Source organism: Sabethes cyaneus, chromosome 3, assembly GCF_943734655.1.
Source record: "Sabethes cyaneus chromosome 3, idSabCyanKW18_F2, whole genome shotgun sequence".
Lineage (NCBI taxonomy): Eukaryota > Metazoa > Arthropoda > Insecta > Diptera > Culicidae > Sabethes > Sabethes cyaneus.
In genome coordinates this window covers 91,150,067-91,173,960 of record NC_071355.1, presented here as the reverse complement: position 1 = coordinate 91,173,960, position 23,894 = coordinate 91,150,067, and the positions used below count along the sequence as shown (strand labels likewise).

The following is a 23,894-nucleotide window of genomic DNA, read 5'->3' as shown; positions in this document are numbered from 1 at the left end:
TTTAGTTCTGTTTTATGATTTAATAACAAATCGTTTCAATTTATTCAGTCATTTGTGATTTTCAATTGTGATTATGTGATTATGGTTCGAGAAATTTAAAGCAATTGTGATGTCAATTCTGCTTTAATGAATTATACTAACGTATTTGTTCATGTTTAACTAACTGAGAGGGAGAGTGTTTTTAGTTTTCACACCTGGTTAGTAGATAATAACTCTCGCTTAGTTTGTTTACGTGACTCAATCACAGATACACAAAAACTTTCGCAAATTGAAAAAAAAAACCATAACGTTACGATGGAGAATGTGTTATTCATGTGTCATCATTTATTTATTTATTTATGACTGGTAACAACATAATGTATTCCAGATCTTCAGCATTCCCAATTTTCGAAAGGAAAGGATGTTAGAAAGAAAAGGACTTTTGTTATTTATTAATTTTTTTCTTCGGTTATGTAACTAAAACACAGGAGAGTAAAGCATGTTTAAACTTCAGCAAGTGGTTGTTGCAATCAAATAAGGTATCCCAGGGCAAATGGAAATACGGTCTGCAGTCTATAGTCGCTGTACATGGGTCTTCATGGCCTAGTACTAGGAAAGATGAGCGAAAACGGAGAGCTGTTCACAGAGTTTTGTAGTAACAAACAAGACCAGCACATAAAGTCACGTAGGTGTATGCCGCGATTGCCGAACAGAAAACCAAATTGACCACATCTGCATCAGCCGGAGAAGGAACCTTCTTGATATACGCAACAAGCGTAACGCCGAGCCGACGATATTGTATTCGACCATCACCTTGTTATTGTTAAGATACGATACGATAAGATTTCGATGTCCGCCAATTGAAGAATCTCGAGGTGAAAAGAACCTTTGTCAAATAACTTGAATCCTGAGTCTCGGACTTGCCACTTGGTGTAATTGTCGAAAAGCAATGGACCGGCATCAAGAACCTCTCCATCACGATCAGTGACGAAACCCTCGGCAAAGTGCGCAGCGGGCAAGGGGAGTGGATTTCGGATGAAATTTGGAGGATGATAGACGAGCGGAGAGAGGTGAAAGCCGGTATTGAGCGAGTACGACCCAGGGCGGTTAAGACAGCTGTCCTTCAATGATACGCCGAACCAAAGAGGGCTATTAAACAAGCTTGTTAGCGGGGCGAGAGAGCCTGGCCTAGCTCCCTAGCTGAAGAAGTAGAAATCGCCCCACCGCCAATGATATTTTTATTCAATGATATTCGTTTGTTACACGATAATTCTTAGTGGTGCCAGGATAAATGTTAAGATATTGCTGAAGGACAGATCCGGTCAGCAACTAAAGAATCGTACATCACATCTTAAGCGATGGAATAAACATTTTGAACAACTCTTTCGAATCTCAAATGTCAGAGACCAACAAAATCAACAGCGCATGACGTCAATAATTCATCGCATTAATCGCGTCAACTCTGAGGCCCTGTCACTAAATAAAATTCAAGCAACCATCAAACGTATGAAATCCACCAGAGCGCCAGACTTCATGTCAAAAGATATGCTCAAACCTAACCTATCTTTGCCAGCCATATATGGGATGTAAGCAATGAATGGGTAACCGCAACTTTTGCGGTGGGCTGGATGCAGGGCAATTTTGTCAAAGTCCTATGAAAAGGAGACCTACCTAAATGCGGTAACCATCGTAGCATCACGTTGCTCTGTATTACTCTTAAATTACACTGTAAGGTAATCCTTAACGGGATCCAGGAGATGATAGAAGCTACTCTCCGGCGGCAGCAAACTGGATTCAGTGCTGGCCGATCATGTGTAGACCATAGCACAACGCTCCGCATTATACTGGAGCAGAACAACGAATTCCAAAACTCTTTTCTGCTGGTGTTTGTTGACTCCGGAACACCGCTTGACCGACTTAACCACGAAAACATGCACTTGGACGTTGAGGAGTTCCAGATAACTTAGTCCATCTACGGGTACGGGTCGGGTCGGGTATCTCTATTGACCACATTTAACACTAAAGATGGTCGGGTACCCGGGCCCGTCCCGTACCCGTCGGGTTGCGGTCGGGTTCGGGTATCAAAAATAATAAACTTGCGGGTTCGGGTCGGGTACGGGTTTTTAATTTTTTTCTTGATCAGGTACGGGTCGGGTTCGGGTATTCAAATTTTCATACCCCATACCATCTCTACTGAAGATATCTGATTTCTTCCCTTTGTTCTGCCGGACAAAGGGTAGATCAGCTTCTAGCTCAAGGCCATCTGGGAAGCAAGTAAGATATATAAAATTTGGATTTCTTCTTCAGCCAGTTTTCGATAGTTTCCCTGCCCATACCATGAGGGGGGGCGTAGCCGCAAGGTTTCCGAGTCTGCTTTGACAAACGAGTGTTGGGGGGTCGAATCTTAGTAGAATCAGGCAATTCATTGTCAAGTGACTAGCGTGGGTTTATTCTCAGAGCACCAAACTCTATGTAACCCCGATGTAGCTTTTTGACTGTGAAAAAAATCTCTCTTATAGTTAAATGTAGTGGTCAGTGCTAGAAAAAATTGATAACCCCGCATGAAGGCGAATATAAAACGCATTCAGCGCATACAATTTTACTCCTGGTAGTATTCTTTTATCTGTCAGCCCAAGGGCATGACTACTGAACTGCTGACAGTGTATGTGTTACTCAGTCTTCTACTCTTCGAAACAATCCATTCATGAATTGCTATGCTGAATGATTGCTCGACTAACCTGTCAGTCAATTTTCTTGCACCTAACTGATATTTTAGTTCTCAAAGTTTAGTTTTTTAAGCTGCCTGCTTTTTAAAATCCTCCCAGTTGGCCTAGAGGTAAGACGCTGGTCTAATAAGCCAGTCGTCGTATGTTCGAATCTCGGCTGGGAGAGGCTGTTAGAGTCAATAGGATCGTAGCACTGACCCCGCACTGTCCTGTATTCTAACAGCTGGTTGCGAAATCTGTCGTATAAAAACAGAAGGTCAAATTTCGATAACGGAATTTGCTCCCAGGCTTTGCTTTGCTTTTTAAAATCAACCAAAACCTGGCTAAAGGAAATTAATTTAAAGTGACAAGGTATGACACTAACCGCATTGCTTGTTTACTTGCCGACGAGTGATTTTCCTGTAATCCTTCTCTTTTAGTTATTTTTGCATAAGGGTTGGTGCTGTCGTACCTTGCTGGGGTGCATGGAAAGCTCCGAGGTAGCAAAGATATATATTTTTGGATAGAACTAAGTGTAAGCTCAATTATCTGAACAATTTTAAGTGAAATTAAAGCAAAATTGTAATTGTGGTACATATATATATTGTACCGGGATGTTGAATCTAAACATACTGTCGATAATTGTAAGCGGTAGGCACCATACAGTTGTCCTAGCGCTATCGAAACATCAGCATTGAGTCTAGATTTGAACCCTTTTGAACATTTTTTTAGATAATTTCATTTCTATAATGAGAAATCATTTGATTTCTTATCAAAATGATTTAAACCGAGCTCTTGCAAAAAAATGGTCAGCAATTCGCAGAGGGATATTTGAAAAATTATTAATTTTATCCTAAACAGATTAAAACAGGTCATCAAGAATGTAAATGGTCCTACAAGGTGGTAGTTGAGCGAGAAAGGACATTTATTTCAAGTAGGTAATAGTTAACTGTCCGAATACTTTTTTGGCTGCATTTTTAGGCAATTCAAATTATATGTACTTTATCTTCAAACGGAAAGCTTTCCCCGAAGTTTTGTTTTGCATCTAAATATGCTTTAGTTAAACATTGTTTTAAAAAATATGTGTTACCATTCTTTGCAAAAATACTGCGCAAAATTTATGCGCTGCTGTCCGAATACTTTTTTGGTTGACTGTAGTTGCAAATACCTACAAAACTTGATACAGGAGAAAGTAGTCAACAATGAGTGAGCGGGAACAGCTTCGTTATAGATTATCCAAGATTCATGATATTTTCCTGGAAAGTGCAGTTTGTGAACCTACACAACAGCGATGAAAGAATTTTTTTCTATAAGAATTTTAATTTCTATATCTATACCTATAAAAAAGGATTTCTGTCTGTCTGTCTATCTGTTTGTCTGTCTGTCTGTCCCTATGTTCCTTATAGAATCGAAAACTACTGAACCGATTGGCGTGAAAATTTGCTTGTAGAGGTTTTTGTGGCTAGGGAAGGTTCTCTCGATGGCAAAAGACCCCTCCCACCACTAAGAGGGGGGCTCCCATACCAATCTATGCCTATAAAAATGGATTACTGTCTGCTCTATGTTCCTTATAGAATCGAAAACTACTGAACCAATCGGAGTGAAAATTTGCATGTAGGGGTTGTTGGTGCCAGGAAGGTTCTTATGATGGTTAGAGATCCCTCCTCCCCCCTAAGAAGAGGGGCTCCCATACAAATCTATACCTATAAAAATGGATTTCTGTCTGTCTACCCGAATAATCCTTATAGAATCGAAAACTACTGAACCGATCGGCGTGAAAATTTGCGTATAGGGGTTTTTGGGGCCAGGGAAGGTTCTTATGATGGTTAGAGACACCTCCCCCCACTAAGAGGGGGGGGGGCTCCTATACAAATGAAACACAAATTTCTGCATAACGGGAGAACTAATCAAGCAAATGGAACAAAATTTTACATGTGGGTGGTTTTGAAAAAAAGAATTTTTTCTATGTTGAATTAAGACCCCTCCCTACTTCAGGAGGGGGGGCTTCCATACACATGAAATACAAATTTCCTCATAACTCGAGAACTAATTAATCAAATGGAACCATATTTGGCATGTGGGTGTTTTTGGCGGCATGAATTTTTTCTATGATGAATTTGGACCCCTTACCTTTTTAGGAGGGGTGGGGCTCCCATACAAAAGAAAAATAAATTTCCTCATAACTCCAGAATTAATCAAGCGAATGGAACCAAATTTAGCATGTGGGTGTTTTTGTAGGCAATTTTTTTTTTTCCATGGTGAATTGAGATCCCTCCCCTCTATAGGAGGGGAATAATTACCCCTCTCCTTTTTAAAAGGGGGGGGGCTTCCACACAAATGAAATACAAATTTCCTCATGACTCGAGAACTAATCAAGCAAATGGAACCAAATTTGACATGTGGGTGTTTTTGGAGACAAGAATTTTTTCTATGGTGAATTGAAACCTCTCTCTACTTTAGGAGGGGGAGGGGCTCCTATACAAATGAAATACAAATTTTCTCATAACTCTAGAATCAAGCAAATGGAACCAAATGGAACCAAATTTGGCATGTGGGGGGTTTTGGAGGCAGGAATTTTTTTAATGATGGTTTGAAACCCCTCACCCATGTGGTAGGGGGATAAGGACTCATACAAATAAAACAGATATTTTTGCGTAACTCAAAAACTAATCAAACTCGAGAAATTTTAGGCTCATAAAACATTAATCAATAACAAGACCACCAAAAACTATCAATAGTAACATTAGATAATTCAGCGCGAGATGGCCATAGCCCGCGAGTGTTGCCAGCGACCTGCCGTCGGACGCGCCGGCCACTGCGGGGGGCAGCTCCCCGTAGAGATCACCTCTATCTAGGTTTATTTATTTTCCTAGATCTACTGACCTCTATTACTTTCCTTCAGTTGGGTCACCGCTGCGAAATGGTACTTTCTACGAAAAGATTTTCCGTGAAATGGTACATCCCGCGTAAGGTTTTTCGCGTTATGGTCAACCGAAAATTGGTGTTCCGCAAAATGGTATTCGGCGAAATGGTTCGTAATGATGGCGAATATTTAAATGCTATCCGCTTTATTTTATCAGGCTGAGCGATGGGGGGAGTTGTTTTCTACTTTACTGTGAGAAAAATTTGTATATTAAAACACCCATGAACTCCTCAGAAACTTGCAAAACTCGTGGTTGTGACAAAGGTCATCCGAGATTCACGATTTATGTACAACACAGTTTAATTCGTGGCAATACGAAGTTTGTCGGGTCAGCTAGTACGCAATAAATAATGTTTTGTTTTTCAATCATTGTCACATGAACTGATCAATCAAATAGCACAAATCTGGCTGTTACAAATAAGAAGCCGAATTGTGCGGAATTGTGGATTTACAGAATAAACGCATGTTAGTATTTGATACCCTGATCGACAACATCGACTGCCCCGAAATACTGGGAAAACTGCGATTCAACATCCCGACCCGAGTGATGCGTCAATATGAGTTCTTCCTAAGATCGACTCACCGAACTACTTAAGGAATGAACAGCCCACTAGCAATGTGCTGTAACCGTTTTAACGAAGTTGCTTATATGTATGATTTCGGCATGAACAAGTGTGTATTTAGACTAAGAGTTAGTTAGCATGTAATAAGTAATATGTCTGTGCGAAATATAGGGTACGGAAGGGTATGTCGAAGATTAATAAACAAACAAAAAAATAAAAAAAAATTATCCTTCCTCCAACCAATGGCAATTGGTGTGATGCTCAAAGATGAAGAGAATTGTCGCTTTTGAATATCTTATAATTTGTATCAATTGTTATTTCAGAGATTTTCATCGGTCTCAAGTGAAGGTAAAACTTAACCGGTATAAGCTAACCTAACTAACCTATAAGCTACCAATCAATGCTAGCACTAAAACATGGTGATGGAGCAGTTCTATTCTTAATACCAGCAGTATGATTCGCATTTGCAGATTGTTTTTGCGGTTATATTTTAATTTTCGTTCTTGAAATTATAGAAAGTAAAATAATCTCGGTTAAATGCAGAATAAAATCTTGATGTTAAATATATTCCATTTTCGGAACATGACCTTGTGCTTTATTTGGACAGGCTTCACAGTCAATTGTTGGTGCATAGGATAATTGCGGAGCTAGTATTCCTGTTAACTCTAGTAGTCGTTTCCAGTCGAGATTCAGCATGAGTGGTTTATTAAACCAGTATCGTTATCGTTATCGTCAGTATTGGTACCTGAAGGCCAGTTGGGCCACTGTTACAGTTACTAAAATTCGCAAACACTTCGCAAATTTTTTTTAATGAAATCGTAACGCCTAACAGAAAATTATAAGAGTGCTTGCATAGCTCATTATTAATTTGCAGATAAAACAACCAATGAAAGTGAATTTTTTATTTGACATATCTTCATGAAACAAATATTCTCACTATTTAGGCCATGGCAATAACTTCATATGAATCACTGAAACATAAAACTCAATCACCCACTAACTTAAGATATGCTACAAAAGCGTCGCATTGCAAAACAACAGCTGACCCGCCGAAAAACTAGAAATTTCAATACGATTAACCCACTGCTAGTACGTGACTTGGTAACCGCCTATTGGCTACGCGTAATTTTGTCATCGTACTTCATGAGCATGCCAACCGTAATGGATAGCAACGATTTGGTGGTGGGTTTTCGGTGAATAAGGACTTTGAACAGACATTTTTGATCGTATGTAAGATCAGAACACAAAGCTTGGTTCGATATTTTTATACCAGCTAGTAAACGAGCTTGTTTTAAAGACATGTGATTTTACATTCACTTTTTTTTCGTAAATATTTATCATCACTGTTAATTGTTAGGTGATGTTAAAGTTTCACAGTTATACAACAGACGAAATTTTGATTACTGTTCAAGGACAATTTTCAGATGTATCTTTTGGCCCGATTTATTATTTCACTTTGATTCAAGTTATGTGTTTATTACAGTTGAATTTTTTTTACCAACAACGTTAATTTTTTTTCAAAGACTGCAGTTCAAAATTGAACTATGCATAAAAAAAATCCTTCGTTACGCGTGCAGATGGCATACATACAGTTGCATAAGATGTTCAACCCATTTCATATAATCCCAGTTGTTATTGTGCGTATACTCATTTCCTACATTCCAGTCAATTAACGGCTAATGAATAAAAAATATCTCTCTCACTTTCTTTCTCCATCAAGCAACTTTCGGTTGTGATACAACAACGAACAAGAAACAGATAACAAGAAATAACATTTTACAACCGGTGCAATGACCTTAACCTACACTTTTTCCTCACCTGCGTTTTCGGTCTATTAGCGCTCGACTAATCAGATGAGATCACAAACGCCAAACCGAGCTCCAATTTAGGTTTGAATCAAACCTTCAACACCCAAAACGCATCCACTGGCCTATTTGTACCTTCTTGTGCTTCCTTTTGTTCACTTCCAGTTTCACTACGGTCAGATTATTCGCGTATTAAGCTTACGTGATATTTTAAAAATGGGTCAACAACAACACTTCGAACACTATTTTCACTTGTAATGACCTGACTAACATGACGGTAATATCCGCTTCTTGTGCTTGGTTTTTGCATCCAATTTCATGCAGTCGTCTATGGTTACAGTTTGTGGTGTTATATTTTCCACAAAATAAAAGTTTCCGAATAATCACAAATCACGCGCAACGCGCCCGCACTTGCCTGATGTTACTTGTCGACGGAAAGGTAGGAATGAACTGACTCAGCTTCGTCTGGATGGGAAGTAAGCTCAGCCCCCCGATGGTGAAGATATGTACCGTTGGAGTTTTCTTCAGTTCGCTTTTGATTTCTCCTGCCTCCCTCTCCTGTTGGTTGTTTTGCCTTTGGCTACTCTTACTCTACTCGCTTTCCGGGCTCTCGGGAGTACGATCGCGATCGCAGCTAGGGCTGTTCGGCTGTCACGATTTCGCATCGGACGCGTTTTAGTTGCGATAATAGGTATGCGTTTGTACACACCATCACTTACTGTGCACTGATATTTTGCCGCTCAGCTAATGAACTAAAGAACGAAATTTCACTACTGATGCTTTTATATATAGTTTGTAACTAAACCAAAAATGTCAGCACAACCGATCTATTTTTTGATTATTTACTACGATGTTACGATGTGTTTAATAATCATGATTGCACTTAAAATAAATCTTTAAATATAAGATTTATGCTTTTCTTCTGCTTTTTTTTAGTTTACCCGAACGTGCACAAAAATATTTACTACTGGAATATTTTGTACTTTCAACTGGAATGTACAGTAAATGAAAAATCGACTTTATATTTTACAATTAGACATAAAAATTTTCCAGTTTGCCTGAATCTACATTTTTTGCATTAAACATTTCTTCTTTCTTTATAAATATATGCTAAGATGACAATGATTATTCAATCTACAGTAATCTAACCAAAATGTTGCATGTTGATATTATAGTTTTAGTTAGCACTTATCTGACAAGAAATTATGTTATATGCAGAGTAGACCGGCAGATAGCTTGTAAAATCCAAACCTGTTATATTACCAAATTACTAGTTGTGTAAAATGCGGATTCAAACTTATGTACGAAGGTTACTTGCTTAAGGTGAAACAAGTACAGGTGCAACCTTAGAATGCATAAAATAAATGTGAAATGACTAATCTAGGTAATCATTTACGTAATACGTGAAGCATGTTTCTGAAACTATTGTTACATACAATTGGTGAACATGCGACACATCACGCAATCGCGCCATAATGTTAATTTTTTATGCAATCATCGATAAACTGAAACCCATACTAACACTTCACATTAATATTGACAAGTTTTATTTTTGTATTCAATAAATTAACCTTTCTTTCGGATTTCGTCCGGTGAATTTAGTTTATTTTTACTGTTTTTCACAACGATTCACTTTCGTTCGTTCGCTCGTTTGATTTTTTCGCTGTTTGGAAAAGTTTGACACTGCAAAATAATACATGTATTTGGTTAGGTATAGTGAGTATAAATAGCTAATTTTTCCATTAAACTCAAGATTGGTTCGAAGACAACTTGGCTTTTGTGCCATACGTATAAAGTAAAACTTGCTCGTGACACAAGCACAATTTGTCATGAATTTGATGCAAACATAACTTCCAGACCGGATTGCAACAAGTTCGTTTTTCTCTTTGTCATTGTACTATTTCCGATTTTATATCGGCACTGCCGGAGGATATGTTACGTCATAAAATCGATCAATGTTATCGATCTGCTCTACACTCTTCGCATTATGTTGCAATTTACGATTTACCACCTGCGAGTACCTGGTAGTGTACACCTTCATTCGCTGTGTACCTGATCAAGATCACGTACTAGCATTTTCAATTCAATGGCCCAATAGTAACAGTAAACAGGCAGGGTGGAAGTTAATGTTTTCGATCTATTTAATTCTTTCATATAACTTAATCACAACTCATGATACGATACATCGGTCCATATAACATATGATTCAGATGCCCTAAACATATGCACCTAAAAAAAGAAGATGAGTCAGAACAAGCTCCTCTTTCCCCGTTTACCGAATTCCCAGACATGCTACCGGCAGTTCGTTGTAAGTCTTTACCACTTTCTCCAATTCGCTGGCACTGCGAAAAAAAGCACCGGATAATAATTGCCGGCGAAAAACTGGAAATTGCATTGTTCGGTCAGCTGGCTGGCTGGCTGGAAAGTGGAATAGCTGCAGCTTGTTTATGTCACCGTATGCGGCGTGGGTAGTGTTTTTTCCACCAATGTGGCTCTGATTGATAGCTAGAAACAAACTTAACAAGTTCAAGTTTAAATTACGACAAATTGCGGTACAGTTACGGGGTGTAATCATGCAAACATGCACTTTTGATGTTCCCTTATTAGTAAGTACCACCAATAAGGTCAGTTTTACAGTTTGCCTTCGTTAACATACCGTTTCAATTAGCTGCTTGTTGATGTACACGATACTTCTTGATATAAACTGTGCAAAAATATCAGCATCTGTTACATATTTTGACAATCATTTATACTAACCATTAGTAATGGCTGACAGGTTTTTTATTGCGTTTAATACTGCGATATTCCAGTTTATAGAAACAAGTCTTCTGATTTACATTTTACTTCTTTTAATGATTTAAATTTATATTTGTTCATCTCGCATTGCAGTTTTACTAAACAATGTCTTAAATACCGATACACTCAGTTTATTAGAGTATGTAAACATTTGATTGTATGCACCATTAATAAACCTTCTTAATGTCGTCGTGGCTAGCATATCCATAATTGGCTAGTGCTGTTTCAAGCAGTCATTCAACTCAATCTTGAGCCACTCGTCGCCATTTTATCGGGCATCTCAGAGATCGCAAATCACTTTCGACTTCGTTAACCCCTCCCCACGTTGGGCTCTCTATTTCTGGTGCCGATGGGGTTGTTGAAGACCACCGTTTTTGTCGCACTGTCGTTCGGCATCCTTACGACATGTCCGGACCACTGTAGTCTACCGACTTTGACCAGATGTAGGGGAGTGTCGTCGTGGTTGGGCCACGTTTTGGAATTCGCCCATAACTTTCGTTTCAAAAGGAATTTTGGAAATCTAAATACATCGTTGCAAAGGTCTAAGAATAAGGTATATTTCCAGAAAGTTTCGAACTGATTGCTTGAAAAATAAAAAAGTTACAGGCATTTACGTAAAGACAAAAAATGTTGTCATAGTTGGGCCATGTTGTGCAGGTTGGGCCACCGCAGAAAATCTAAGACATACGTATTGAAATTCTATATAGAGACATGAAAAGAATGAATTCCGAGAACGACGACTCATATAGGTACAAATACCCTATTTCTAATTGCATTTTTGCGAAATTTTGGCGATCTTGTAAAATCCATATTGCTACAATCGCCTTTTCCAAAGTGTACAACTCCAATGAAAAAACAACAAAAAACTAGGTTTTTATCGTATTAATTTTGCTTTATTTCATCACATTTTATGTGACTGACATTCTCTAGCGAATATTGCGCTTCTGCGCTTAAAATTATGGTGGCCCAATCATGACTACTCAGGTGGCCCGACCTTTATAAATAGCGCTTTTCTAGTATTTCACCTTAGCCTTCCCAAACACCTTACTGAAGGGGAATTTTCTATAGTCTTCGTGTGCAACACAACACACTTCATACATTTTAAAAAAGTATCTCGATAATTGCATTTCATGAATCATTTCTTGAAGTAAAGTTCATTGCGTCTGGAAAACTTTTTTTGTAAGATTTAGTCACTGAATTCAGTACGGGTGTTTTGAATACACGATTGAAACTCACAATATTGTGAAAAGTTAGCTATCACCGTAAGAAGTTTTACAATGGTTGTATCATAGATATCATGAGTTACTAAAACTGTAAAATCGTGATGGCCCGACCATAACAGTGGCCCGACGATAACGATAATACCCTACCCCGCTGATTGGATCACCTCCTCAAAAGCCACCTTGTTGTAACCCTCACCGCGTCTCGAAGGAATTCGGGAGTGTCTCCGAGATGCACACGAAAATCGATCACTCGATTCCATGTAGCTATAATCAGTCTTGATCGACCATATCATATGCGGTCTTGAGAGAAACAATTACTTCCATCCATATCTCTATCCCACATCGGTAGCTTCTCCTCTTCACAAATCTTGGAAATAATCCAGTTTTGGACCATTACCAGCGTTTATCGGCCATGTTTTTGGAGCTCTGCTGGCAGGCGGTCCTTACCGGTGACGGTGGTCTCCAGCGACTAGATTTCTCGTTTAACTTGTTGGACATTACTATCTTCTATGGTCGTTCCTAGCCAGTGTTGCGAAACCCGCACTCGTGTGAGCTAATTTTCTCACACGCGCATACTCGCTCTAACTAACAGACTGGCATGAGCATCTCTTCTGGATTTTCTTATTTTTCCATGCCCTGCGATGAGTTTTTGCGAGAGATTATTTAGCTACCAGCCACAAGTCGTTGCTCTCGCTCGTCATTGCAACTCGAGTAGTTGATGCTGAACGTTCACGATTGCCCACACTCATACCCGCGAGTAAAGTGAGGGCGTAAGATGAAGAGGAGAACAGCTCACGAGTTGTTGTTTTCATGAGTAAATTGCGCAGCACGACGCTACGAGGCTCGATGAAGTGTCGGATGCTAAGCTTCTCACACTCGCTCGCGTATCGTTTGCTTCTCGCACGATTTGCAACATTCTTCCAACATTAACTGTCGTTCCGCCTCCTTCTGCGACTTTACCATTGAGGTGTTCATCAAAGAACGGCTTCTATCTAGCGACCACCTCACGCTCGTTTATGATTAGATTCCCGCCCTCGTTCCTATCACATGTCAGCCCTTCCGAGATTAGTTCACTTTCTCGTGAAACTTGTGCGCCTCATGCATAGTTGTTCTAATTCTTCACGGTCTCTGTCCCCTTTCTGATGCTTTTCGCTCCTCAGGATCGTAGTCAATTGGTTCCTTGCTCGTCAGTATTTGGCCAAGTTCTCGCTAGTAGCAATGTTTAGATAGTTTCCCAACAAACATTTTTGTTGAATAATTACTTAACAAGCGCTTGCTTACTGAATATTAGCTGTATAATGGTTGAACAAACTTCTCTTCAAAAAAAAAAATGTTTGTTGGGTTTCACATGTCGTGTTTTAATCTCCACTGCTTGTAAGCATTCCCCACCAATACAGTTATTTTGTATAGTCCGGGGACCTTCTACTACAGGGATCTACTACCAGGGTAGCGGCCTTTCCAATGACCGAGCTTGTTCTGCTCCATCCTCTTACTTTTTCCTTCGAGGGTTGACGCACATAACTCCTCGAAAGAGAGCAGTGCGTCATCCAATATTAGCGTGAAATTCGCGCAGATTGTGGGTTATCTAGATGACTAATTATCAGTCGAGGAGGAAGGCTTTGACGTATCTGGTATAAGGTTGACAGTTTCGAGCGCACATATACTGCTAGTAGGTAATGGTCAGAGTCAATATCAGCACCCTGTAGGAAATGTAGAACGTATGTTCGTGATAATAGAGGTGAACCGGCCATCTATGAGAACGTGGTCAATCTGGTTCACATTGTGATCTCCAGAATCTTTTGTGTCTCCATCTCTTTTCTGGATATCTTTGCATGGGAAAAAATAAACAACAAATAAACAACAACAAGTAACAATGAAGGTTTTGTTTCACTTATATATATAATAAAACTGAAATCATTACTTCGGCGGGAAGCTGCGAAGTTTACACATCGTTGACCGTTATTGTTCGTATTTGTGTTCAGGTTATGGGGCCCGATCACCGGTCTATACATTTCTGCCCTACCGACGCACAGTAGTCCAAAAGGGCGAAAAGTGGAACTTTTTTCCTAGTGTCTCTTGTTTTCATTTTATCATTTATGGTCTTCAGCACTTTTGTTCGTATGAATATCCCCCTTAATCTAAAACTGTCAAAAGTTCGTCATTTTATACTTATTGTAAGAACAAGAAGTAAAGTGTCCAAAGGTATTTAAGATTCATACTGGTTCTTACTTTTATATAATTTCCAAAGAAAATGCTCTACAGTTCTGCACTCGATAGAGATAGAAATATCATTTCTTTAGCAAACTTTTTTATCTTTATATTTTCTAGAACTTTGCCGAAGAAACCATCCCAAGTAACAATTCCAAGTTTTATTACGTTCGTATAGCGGTTTTCATGACCAATTTCATAAAACCGTTAATAAAACTATGAGCTCCACCAGAACTTTCTGATGACCGCTATAAAACTGCTTTCTGACCAAGTGGCCCACTCCGCAGAATGTTTTCATAACCGCTATAATAATTAGGTTATAAACTCAAGTAGTCGTATCACGCTCTGCTAAAAGCAGCAATAAAACTGATTAAGCTTTCGCTGCTTGACAGCCATCGCCATAATTTAAAAAAGCTTTTCGCTTTTTGCTTTTCGCTTTTCTAGCAAACGCCAGATAAGTTCGCTAGGTTTGTCAACTTGAAAATATATCCGTGAGCAGAAAAGTTTTAGAAAGATCATTCTGAACGATTTGGTTTATAGCGACCAGAATGAAAAATCCCATAGAATATTTATTAAATTTTAACAGTTTAAGGGGGTACCCTACTCTGGAAAGTCGGAAAAATCGAATTTTATTTTTTTGCATTTTCGATACGCTTATACCTTTCGAAATGTCATGCCAAAAGAATTTTTTGATATCTGATCTCGTTGAAAACTTACGGAAAATATTGTGGAGTCCATTGCTGTACGAAACTTTGAACGCGTTTTCCCCAAAATCATGTTTCTTTAGCTGGTGGTACGTGTATCTCTGAATCTAGTCGGCCGATTTGGCTGAATTTTTTTTCAGCATATAAAAATAAATTATCTAAATTGTTACGTAGCCGTTTTTTGATATCTCAATTTTTCCATTTTTTATGAGCACTTAATTGACGATTTTTGATGGAAAAACACCTCTCCATTTGGAAAAATAATGGCGGCTATTTGCGTGAAAAAATTTACGAAAATCTATTATTTTTCGGTCTTCCAGAGTAGGGTCCCCCCTTAAACTGGTTTGCACTATGTGCGCATTTAATTTCATCGTGCATTTTGATATGATAGGTCGATAAAATCGGCGTGCCACTGAAATTTTGCAATTTTCGAAAACTGGTTGTTTTAACAAATTGAAAATATTCAGTTAGTCAATCTCAATTTCTAGCGAAATCATTTGAATTGCTTCCTCTGATAGGAAAACCGATTGATAAGGATCTTCTTTCTGCAAAATACTTTGCTTTGATGAATTGTTGTTTGCGAGTTAAAACAAAATACTAGAATATGGCAATATAGCTTCGCATAAAAAAATGATTTTGGTGTTTAACTTTGGTATTCTTCATAATAGCAGCAAAAAAACTGTTTGGTTAGGGTGTTACCATTTTAATTGCTCTATAAAACTAACAGATACTAACAGATAAGATCAATTTTGATTGGTGCGCCATTTTGTGTTGCTACGCCACACTTATGGTAAGTTTATAGGAGACGTGGTACAGCCAACAAGTTTTAACGTGGTAATATAAGCAACCACAATAAATTCGCTTTATTAACGGTTTCATTATGGTTTTCTAGCTAGCTATAAGTATGTTTGGACTCGTATCCTCTTGGTATTGTGCAATACGACGATAAACCCAGATAAAAAAAAAAAAAAAGAGGTAATGATTAATACCGCATTAAAACCTTTATAAAATTCAAGTAAAACCAAGTGGCCACAGTGGCCAAGTGGAACACAAAAAAAAATGGACGTGTATCAAGCCTTTCGCGAACGCGAAACACATAAAACGTATGCTTGCCGTACTCTCATTTGGCTAGTTGGGGACAAGCGGAACCCGTACATGTTTATAGTACTCGACTTAAGCTTTAAGATAAAGCGCTGATTTCACAAATCCGCTTGCCCGATTTTACCCCATGGGCTCGTGAAGGTATGGAAATTTAAGCTTGAATATACGATAACTCAGCAAGTAAGGGTCCAAGAGATTTGCGGTTTTCTGCAAAAATGTGTATTTTGAGTGCTTCGATAATTATCTAGAACATTGTATTCTTGTAAAATGCAACTAGCAAAAGCTAAGTATGAAAACCCAATTTTTAAAGAAGTTTTAAAGAATATGCCCTATAGTTCAGCACTCGATAAAAATAGAAATTTTATTTCTTCAGCAAAGTTGCTAGTCTTTACAATATTTACAACTTTGCTGAAGAAACTATGTCTATATTTCCTAACACAAAAAAGTTATTTTTTTATTCTCATTATAGTAAGTGATGACTAACTTTTGACAGTTTTAGGTTAAGGAGGATATTCATACGAACAAAAGTGCTGAGACCATAAATGATAAAATGAAAACAAGAGACACTAGGAAAAAAGTTCCACTTTTCGCCCTTTTGGACTACTATGCGACGCACAGTGGGACGGTTTCAAAAATGGGAGGACATTAGCTTTAGCGTAGAAACTACTAAGTTTTCTGCATTTGTGTCTTCGCAAAAGTTTCTTGATTTTTTAAGTACTTTTTTGTTATACCAAAAAAATGGCATTAAGGGGGTGGGTCAATTAATAATCAATTTAATTTCTTTATTCAACCTTCCGTTACTCGCGCTGTTGTATTTTGTACAACACTTGTAGATTTTTGGATGCCATTTTGCTTTAAAGTAACAGATCGATGTCAAACCAAAATGTATTCTTCAATAAACTTATTATGAACGATAAAATTATTATGAACAGTATGGTTTCTGTATACAGTAAAGTTATTCAGCAGTTGATGGTCATTCGGCAGGTATGCAAAAGTTCATAATTTCGGGAATTCACGGTGCTAGTGTATGGGTTAGTTTTCAGAATGTGTTCTATCTACGAAATCTCTTTATTTTTAAGATCCTGTTTCCAGAAATTTTTTTAGTGGATCAAAAATGCTAGGCTGATGAACGGAATTATCCAATTTTCACACTATATGTCATTACTGTACAAAAAACTTTCTAAACATCCTGCCCAAGTAAATCAAAACACCCATCAGCCCTACTTTCTAACCACAGATGCCATAGATGAAAACAGCAGAAATGTTATCATACTTTATGTCATGAGATGTTATATGTGAAAAATATCTAAGAAAACATGATAGCGGCTTGAAAAAAATTTAATCGATAGAATGCTATCTTTCCGAATGCAGTAACTTGTGTATGGCCGTAATTGTAAGATGTAAAATTTACAGCGGGTTTTGGCGCCGCCTGGTGACAAACCTATAAAATCCTCTCCCCCAAACGAAAGATCTTAACCTACTGATTAACTTTGCTGAAGACAATAACTTTCTATATAGCCAGGATTCCGACATATTTCAAGATAAGGAGTGTTGTACAAAATACAACGCGCGAGTATCCGTGTTACAAAAGTTGGCGCGAGTAACGGAAGGTTAAAGCCAAAAATAAACAAATCCTAAGAAATAGTTGTTCAAAATGGTATTTAAGGAGTTTTTGTCAAAGAAAGAAAATTTCTATCTCTAAAGGGAAAGAAGTTATTGTGCTTCAAACTAATGTATTCCCTTAATACCAGTTTTTCTAATTTTGCTTGGTTATTTTCAAGGGCTTTATTATTAGGGCTCAAGCAGCCATATTGAAGGGTGGAGTATAAGGAGGTGTATTTTTTCTTTTTTCTTTTTCTCCCCAAATCGTCTATCCACAGTAAAAGTTTGTCGTACGACATCGGACTGACGCAAGCGAAATGTTCGCTCTTGTTGAACGACGTCCGATGCGCTACTTCCACGTGCATATATTGGTTGTTTTTTTCCTGGTATTGCAATTGGCTGGCATTAGTAGTGGTATATACCTGTCTATCGGCAATGTATGGCATGCTAGATCGGTTTCAGTTTAAAGCTTAGATCATTCAGAAACGGGGCACTTCATTTTGGCGATAATGGCGCCCCCGTAATCGAGTATGCAAATTTTTGTCAGGGTTTTGCTGATTCACTACAAATTCTATTACATGCAACGTAAGACCTGAAAAATCTACATTTAGCGTAACAGGACACAACTCTTATAGTTCTTACAAAACGGACTTTTTAAACCGACCGGTTTCGGGAACATCAACGGGATTGTTGATGGAAAACATATTTTCGTTTGTAAGAACTGCTCACTATATTTTTTCGTAGTTTGAAATTAGGGTTCCGAGACATTCATCATGTAAGAGGAGAAATGAAAAATAATTATGCACAATCCCCTGCAATATCCATCATCGATCCATTCAGGAGATGGCAAAATTGATGAAATATGCTAGAAGTTCTATGGCGCGAGTGATTAAAAAGTAAAAGTAAACTTTCAAAACCGCCTCAAAGTACAAACCAAGTCTTTGGGAAGTCAAGACTGATTCCAACATCACGGATTATGCTTTGGCGAAAAAATTGCTTTACAATGCGGCGAATTCATCTCCGGAAGGACCACAAGTGTTGCTACAAGAGAACCCATCTGAAGCCTCAAACAATAAACAGTGGAACGGATTTCACTCTTCATCAAGTTCCATGATGATCTAGTGACATTTTGGGCTGATTTAGTCAGCTGCGTTTACAGCAAGGACGTGCTTATGCAAATACCTTCATAACGTCTAGCAAAGCATCAATACCGTGGATAATTTTTTGGCCGATAGAGGATTGAACTGGTATTTCACACCAGCTAATTCACCACATCACGGTGGCCTCTGGGAGTCTGTGATGAAATCCGCGAAATAGTTACTCGCAAAGATTGCCGGTAATCAAGTTTTTTCCAACGAAAAATCAACAATTAACAATTACGAAGAATTAATTCCAGAGGTCAATATGTTAGATCGTTAGATTAACTCAAACAGTGTAGCACATTGTAGGCACAGAGTTACCTCACATATAATTTGATTTGATAGTTATACAATAGTAGTCATAATAAATAGCAAGTAACCGGGTAACATGCATTATACAATAAAACGTATGGTAAAGAAAATGGTAATCGAGCTACTCTCGTTACCATTTTATTTCATTGATTACCGTTCTATTTCCGAAGGCCTTGTTAGAGCTAGAGGAAAAAAGCGTCAAATGTCACTTCAGAGATATCTCGATTGGGAGAGCTGAAGCTTCTTTCATTAGACTCGTGCGCTGCTGGGGAAATTCTACTGAATATAGTTGGTCATTCTAGAGATTAATAAATAATTCATGCTATTTGTCATACTGCAGTGATGCAAATTTCGAAAATTATTTATCATATATCATTTTATTGTTCACATATTTGTCATATCATGCATATTTTTGTTTGTCTTTAAGCGGTGATACTCATGCTGTTTGTAACGGTAGCGGCAGATATTCTGGTTTATGAAACATCCCGATTTGTTTTCATCGTGTACATTATTTCTCTCTGTTCACAGGAGGTATGATCACGCTATAGTTTTAACCTGTGTTATAATGCTGCCATCTGGTAAAACTGAACGTTGAAGCATCGTCTCACTAATCCAAACTAACGGACAAGTATCAAATTTCTTTAACTTATTAGCTCGCACTCTAGCATCGCAAATAATAATGAAACTACCTACATAGTTCCATTTAGAGGTTTTTTGAAAACATAGCAGACATTTTTGCATACACACATAAATTTAAATTGGAGAGATACTGGTTTTGATCAATTTACGCCATCAAATCATCCCAATTGGTAGACGGGGTAAAAGAAGTTACAAAAAACCTAATTGTTGGTATCCAACGATGATCTTATACTTTGAGTACAGTAAGATTATGATAAGATTCACTGCACCTCATATTTGAATAGCGTTTCACGAGGGTTTCACATCGATTTTCCACTCATTGATAGAGGCGAATCAATCTGCTAAACTCACACTCCGTTTTTACTCTCTTCCTTCAGGTGGATGCTGCGGATCAACAAAGAAGCGTACAATCGTCGGCGGCTGGGCATGGGCCTGGTGGTTGGTAACTGACGTCCAGCGGCTTTCGCTGGAAGTCATGACGCTGAATCCAATGTGCGAAATGGTGGAAACTGCCCAGGGAGTCCCACTAACAGTGACAGGTGTTGCACAGTGTAAAATAATGAAGGTATTTCCACCCACAGCGGTACTGTTCTTGTGTATAGACTGACAATGAAAGCCATACCCATGTATAGTGCATCCCCATTTCCTAGTGCGAGCTGACTGCTAGGCGCAGCTCTTTGAGTAAAGTATAGCGAATGATTATTTAGCTGGTGAAATTTTTACTACAGCCAAACTTGTTTTACAGCATAATTAAACGGCTTCGTAGTTTGCGTTACAATTGAATTAGTGAAGCGTAAGAAATACTTTATTGAGTTGATTTGGAGAAAAACCCAATTTTTTCCATTTTTCCTTCGTTTTTCTATTATTTACTGCCAAGATTCATTACTCGATTTGCCTAAAAATTTCAACAAAACATTTTATACTTATTTTTTCCATTTTTAATAAACAAAATACGCAAACCGCGTTAAATTAAAAAAACTCAAACGAATAATCAAAATACATTCTGTTCGAAACTAATGCCTAGAATACACAATGATGAAGTGATCAATTATTGTAAATTACGTTCAAGGTTTTTACAATTGAACCGTCCATAGCATGCAAATCCACATATATTATAAACGAACATCCTAATAGCCTTTCTTTATTTTAGATTAAATATGACAAAGTAAGTTTTATAGTAGTTAGTCTTATGTTTTGTACCTCTGCTGGTAATCTGCTTGTTGTGATCGATGTGCTGTTTTATTGAACTTTTAATGCTGTATTATGTAGTTTAGTGAACGTACGAAACACCTATATCTGTGTCAATATCATATCATTGGTTTTGACTTATCTTTCCCTTCACTCTACCACTGACCAACTACTGCTGGTATTTGGTTTTTGACATATAAGTTTAGTGGGTTATTTTGTTTAATTATTATAATTATTTTTATTTTCGTTATCCGAGTAGGCACGAAAAAGGCTTTTTTGCGCAATAATTGACAGATTCCACATATTAAAAATAAAAATATCCGTAGTTTGAACTTCTACTGGGTTAAAAATAATTGGTATCTTAAATATGCCAAAGTTTGCTAACTTTAACGTTTTGCATTCAAAATTCGATTTTAAAGCTTTCTTTTATTTTCGACTCAAATGACAACACTTATCGACAAGGGGCTAATCTGTGTGGCATAAAGTCATTTGGCATAACGACTTGTTGGCTTAAGGGGACATCATCATTCAGATTTTGATTCTACAGTATTTTCCGCTTATTTTGATACTAAGTTTATAATGATCCGACCACGACAAGTGGCCGAAAAACATAAGCATTCTAGTGCGGCGTGGAACAACTTCGACGAAATAAAAGGCCACTGCTGTGCGAAGACTTTCACAACTTTTGAGCTTTGTAAACAAACCACAGCTTGCGAAAAAAGAAAAAGAAGAAAAAAAGATAGCTGAAAAAATAAAATTTTCTCCTCTTTTTCTTTTTTCTCAGACTGTGTGTCGTTTACAAAGCTCAAGAGTTATAAAAGTCTTTGCCAAGCTTTGATATTGTGGCCAAATTTGCTAACAGAAACGAAATCATGTGAGGAAATGCAACGAATAAACCTAGAAAGAGTTGATCTGCGCTTCCAACTGCAAGTAAACACTCGCGGCTTGCGACCTTCTCACCCTGATCAATCTAGCGACCTTTTGGTCAAAAAATGATGTTTGAAGTATTATGCCAAATAGCATTATACCGAATGGGCAGCCCCTTATCGACAAGGCCAGGGATGGCACGATCACTTTGACTCAATTCACATTCATTTGACAGTACTGAGACTGCCAAACAAAATTTAACAAAGTTTTATATGAGACATTTCTAGAATTAGTTATTATCTACAATTTTGCTGAATAAAGTTTTACTGTATCTTTTGTCGTTACGGCGCTACAATGTTAGTAACTCGTTAAGGACTAAATGAACGATCACTTAGTCACTAAAGAGTACTAGCATTGTAGCACCGTAAATACAAAAGATACAGCAATACTTTTGTCAGAAAAGTTGTAGATAATAACTAGTTCTTCAATCGTCCCAAATATAACTTTTTCAAATTCTGCATGACTGAGACGGTACTGTCAAATGAATGTAAATTGAATCAAAGTGATTGTACCATCCCTGAACAAGGCTTTGACAAATATTGCTGAATTAACACGAAAAAATTTATTGTACTTTAAAGCCAGGTTAGGCGTTTATTCAGAATCTGTAAATAGTACCTCGGAAAATTGTTTGAAAATCAGGTACTGCAAGTTAAGAACTACAATGCGTCAACTTCATTACATCTAAATCCATGAAGTCACATAATTCACCAGGAGTGTAATTTATGTGTAATTTACCAGGAAGTTTCAAATAGGCTGGGTCGGATTTTCAAACAGCTTTACCTACAAATCTCATCAAATCACCAATCATGCTTTAAAGTACCAATTTTACTTTTTTGTAATTTTATTTTCAGAAAAACACAGCTTAACATTAGTTTATTACCACAACAAAACAGGAATGATTATTCGTTGTTTGCTTCTACTATTTCGAATGTAAATCATTGTTGAACGATACTCGCATTTGATATTTTGAAAGTCTGTTTGATTTGAATAAATTCATTTGTCTCAGTTGTAATTTATAGGCTGTAATTCTAACGATAGCACTGGTATTAACAATTTCGGTTACACTTTTAAATAATTTGGCAAAGTTCTACATCGCCGTATTTTCTTGATTATATAAGCAGTAATATATTATTTTTGTTTTTATTTTGTTTTTATTTGTAGTGCCACCTTTACCAAATATATTTTTTATTTCTACAGCATAACTACATGAAAAAGAAATGAAAAAAGCTCACCCCCATTCCTCCACACCACTATCCGTCATTGTAGAGTTTCCGTTTCCGTTTTACTTGAGTTTATGGTTTTACCGAATTCTTCTTTGAATTTTGTATTTTTGGTAAGATTTTTATTTTCCAAGCAATTGATTGTTTTGCAATAGTTTTAAGATTAAACTGAGTGATAAAGGAAGTGAATTGATTATTTAGAAGCGTGTTTGCATCGATTGAACGATCGGATAGAAGATTCACTATAGTCAGATACGTTTTCGTTTCGCTAGTCATGTCGTGTGTTTCACTTAGTTAGCTTACATGATTTTTTGAAACATGGCAAAATCTTTCTAGAGCAAAAAACACATTCACCTTCACCGGTTACCGTTAAACACTCGTGCTCCTTGTGTTTGTTGCCGAAATTAGCGCAAATGATACTCACACACGCCATCCCGAGAGTAGACAAAATGCAGCTCTGTAGACGGCAAACGGGCCCTCACGGACGGATAGCCGTATCTCATTCCCTGCGTTTTTTCATTTCTTTTTCTTGTAGATGATGAACGTCTATTATTTTCACCATCAGGCCGACGAGCTGCTCGGTACCGCCAGCGAACAATTTCTGGGAAAATCGGTGAAGGAAATCAAGATGACAATCCTGCAGACCCTGGAAGGACATCTGCGTGCCATTCTCGGTAAGCCAAAGCCGTAGTCAGCAACAGGAGAAGTTACTCTGAACGAAATTTTTTCGTTCGTCAATCTGAAAAAGTCGTTGGTAGTCCAATGAAATGCAGTCCTTACGATTTAGCGATCTATAATAGCAGGTCCGGATGTTTGAATCAAACAATTGACTAGGATTTTACACTGGAAATCAAACTTAG

The 23,894-nt window shown here is 37.7% G+C and overlaps 1 protein-coding gene across 6 annotated transcripts in view; it reads left to right on the top strand.

The window, feature by feature from the left end:
* Positions 1–23,894, top strand: part of LOC128741252 (flotillin-2) — a 366,737-nt gene that overhangs the window by 308,497 nt on the left and 34,346 nt on the right. For all 6 annotated transcript variants that reach the window (XM_053836929.1, XM_053836928.1, XM_053836927.1 and 3 more), the window contains 2 exons: positions 20,077–20,264; positions 23,600–23,708. In XM_053836929.1, the coding sequence (XP_053692904.1) occupies positions 20,077–20,264; positions 23,600–23,708 (297 nt within the window). The remainder of the gene's footprint in view (positions 1–20,076; positions 20,265–23,599; positions 23,709–23,894) is intronic.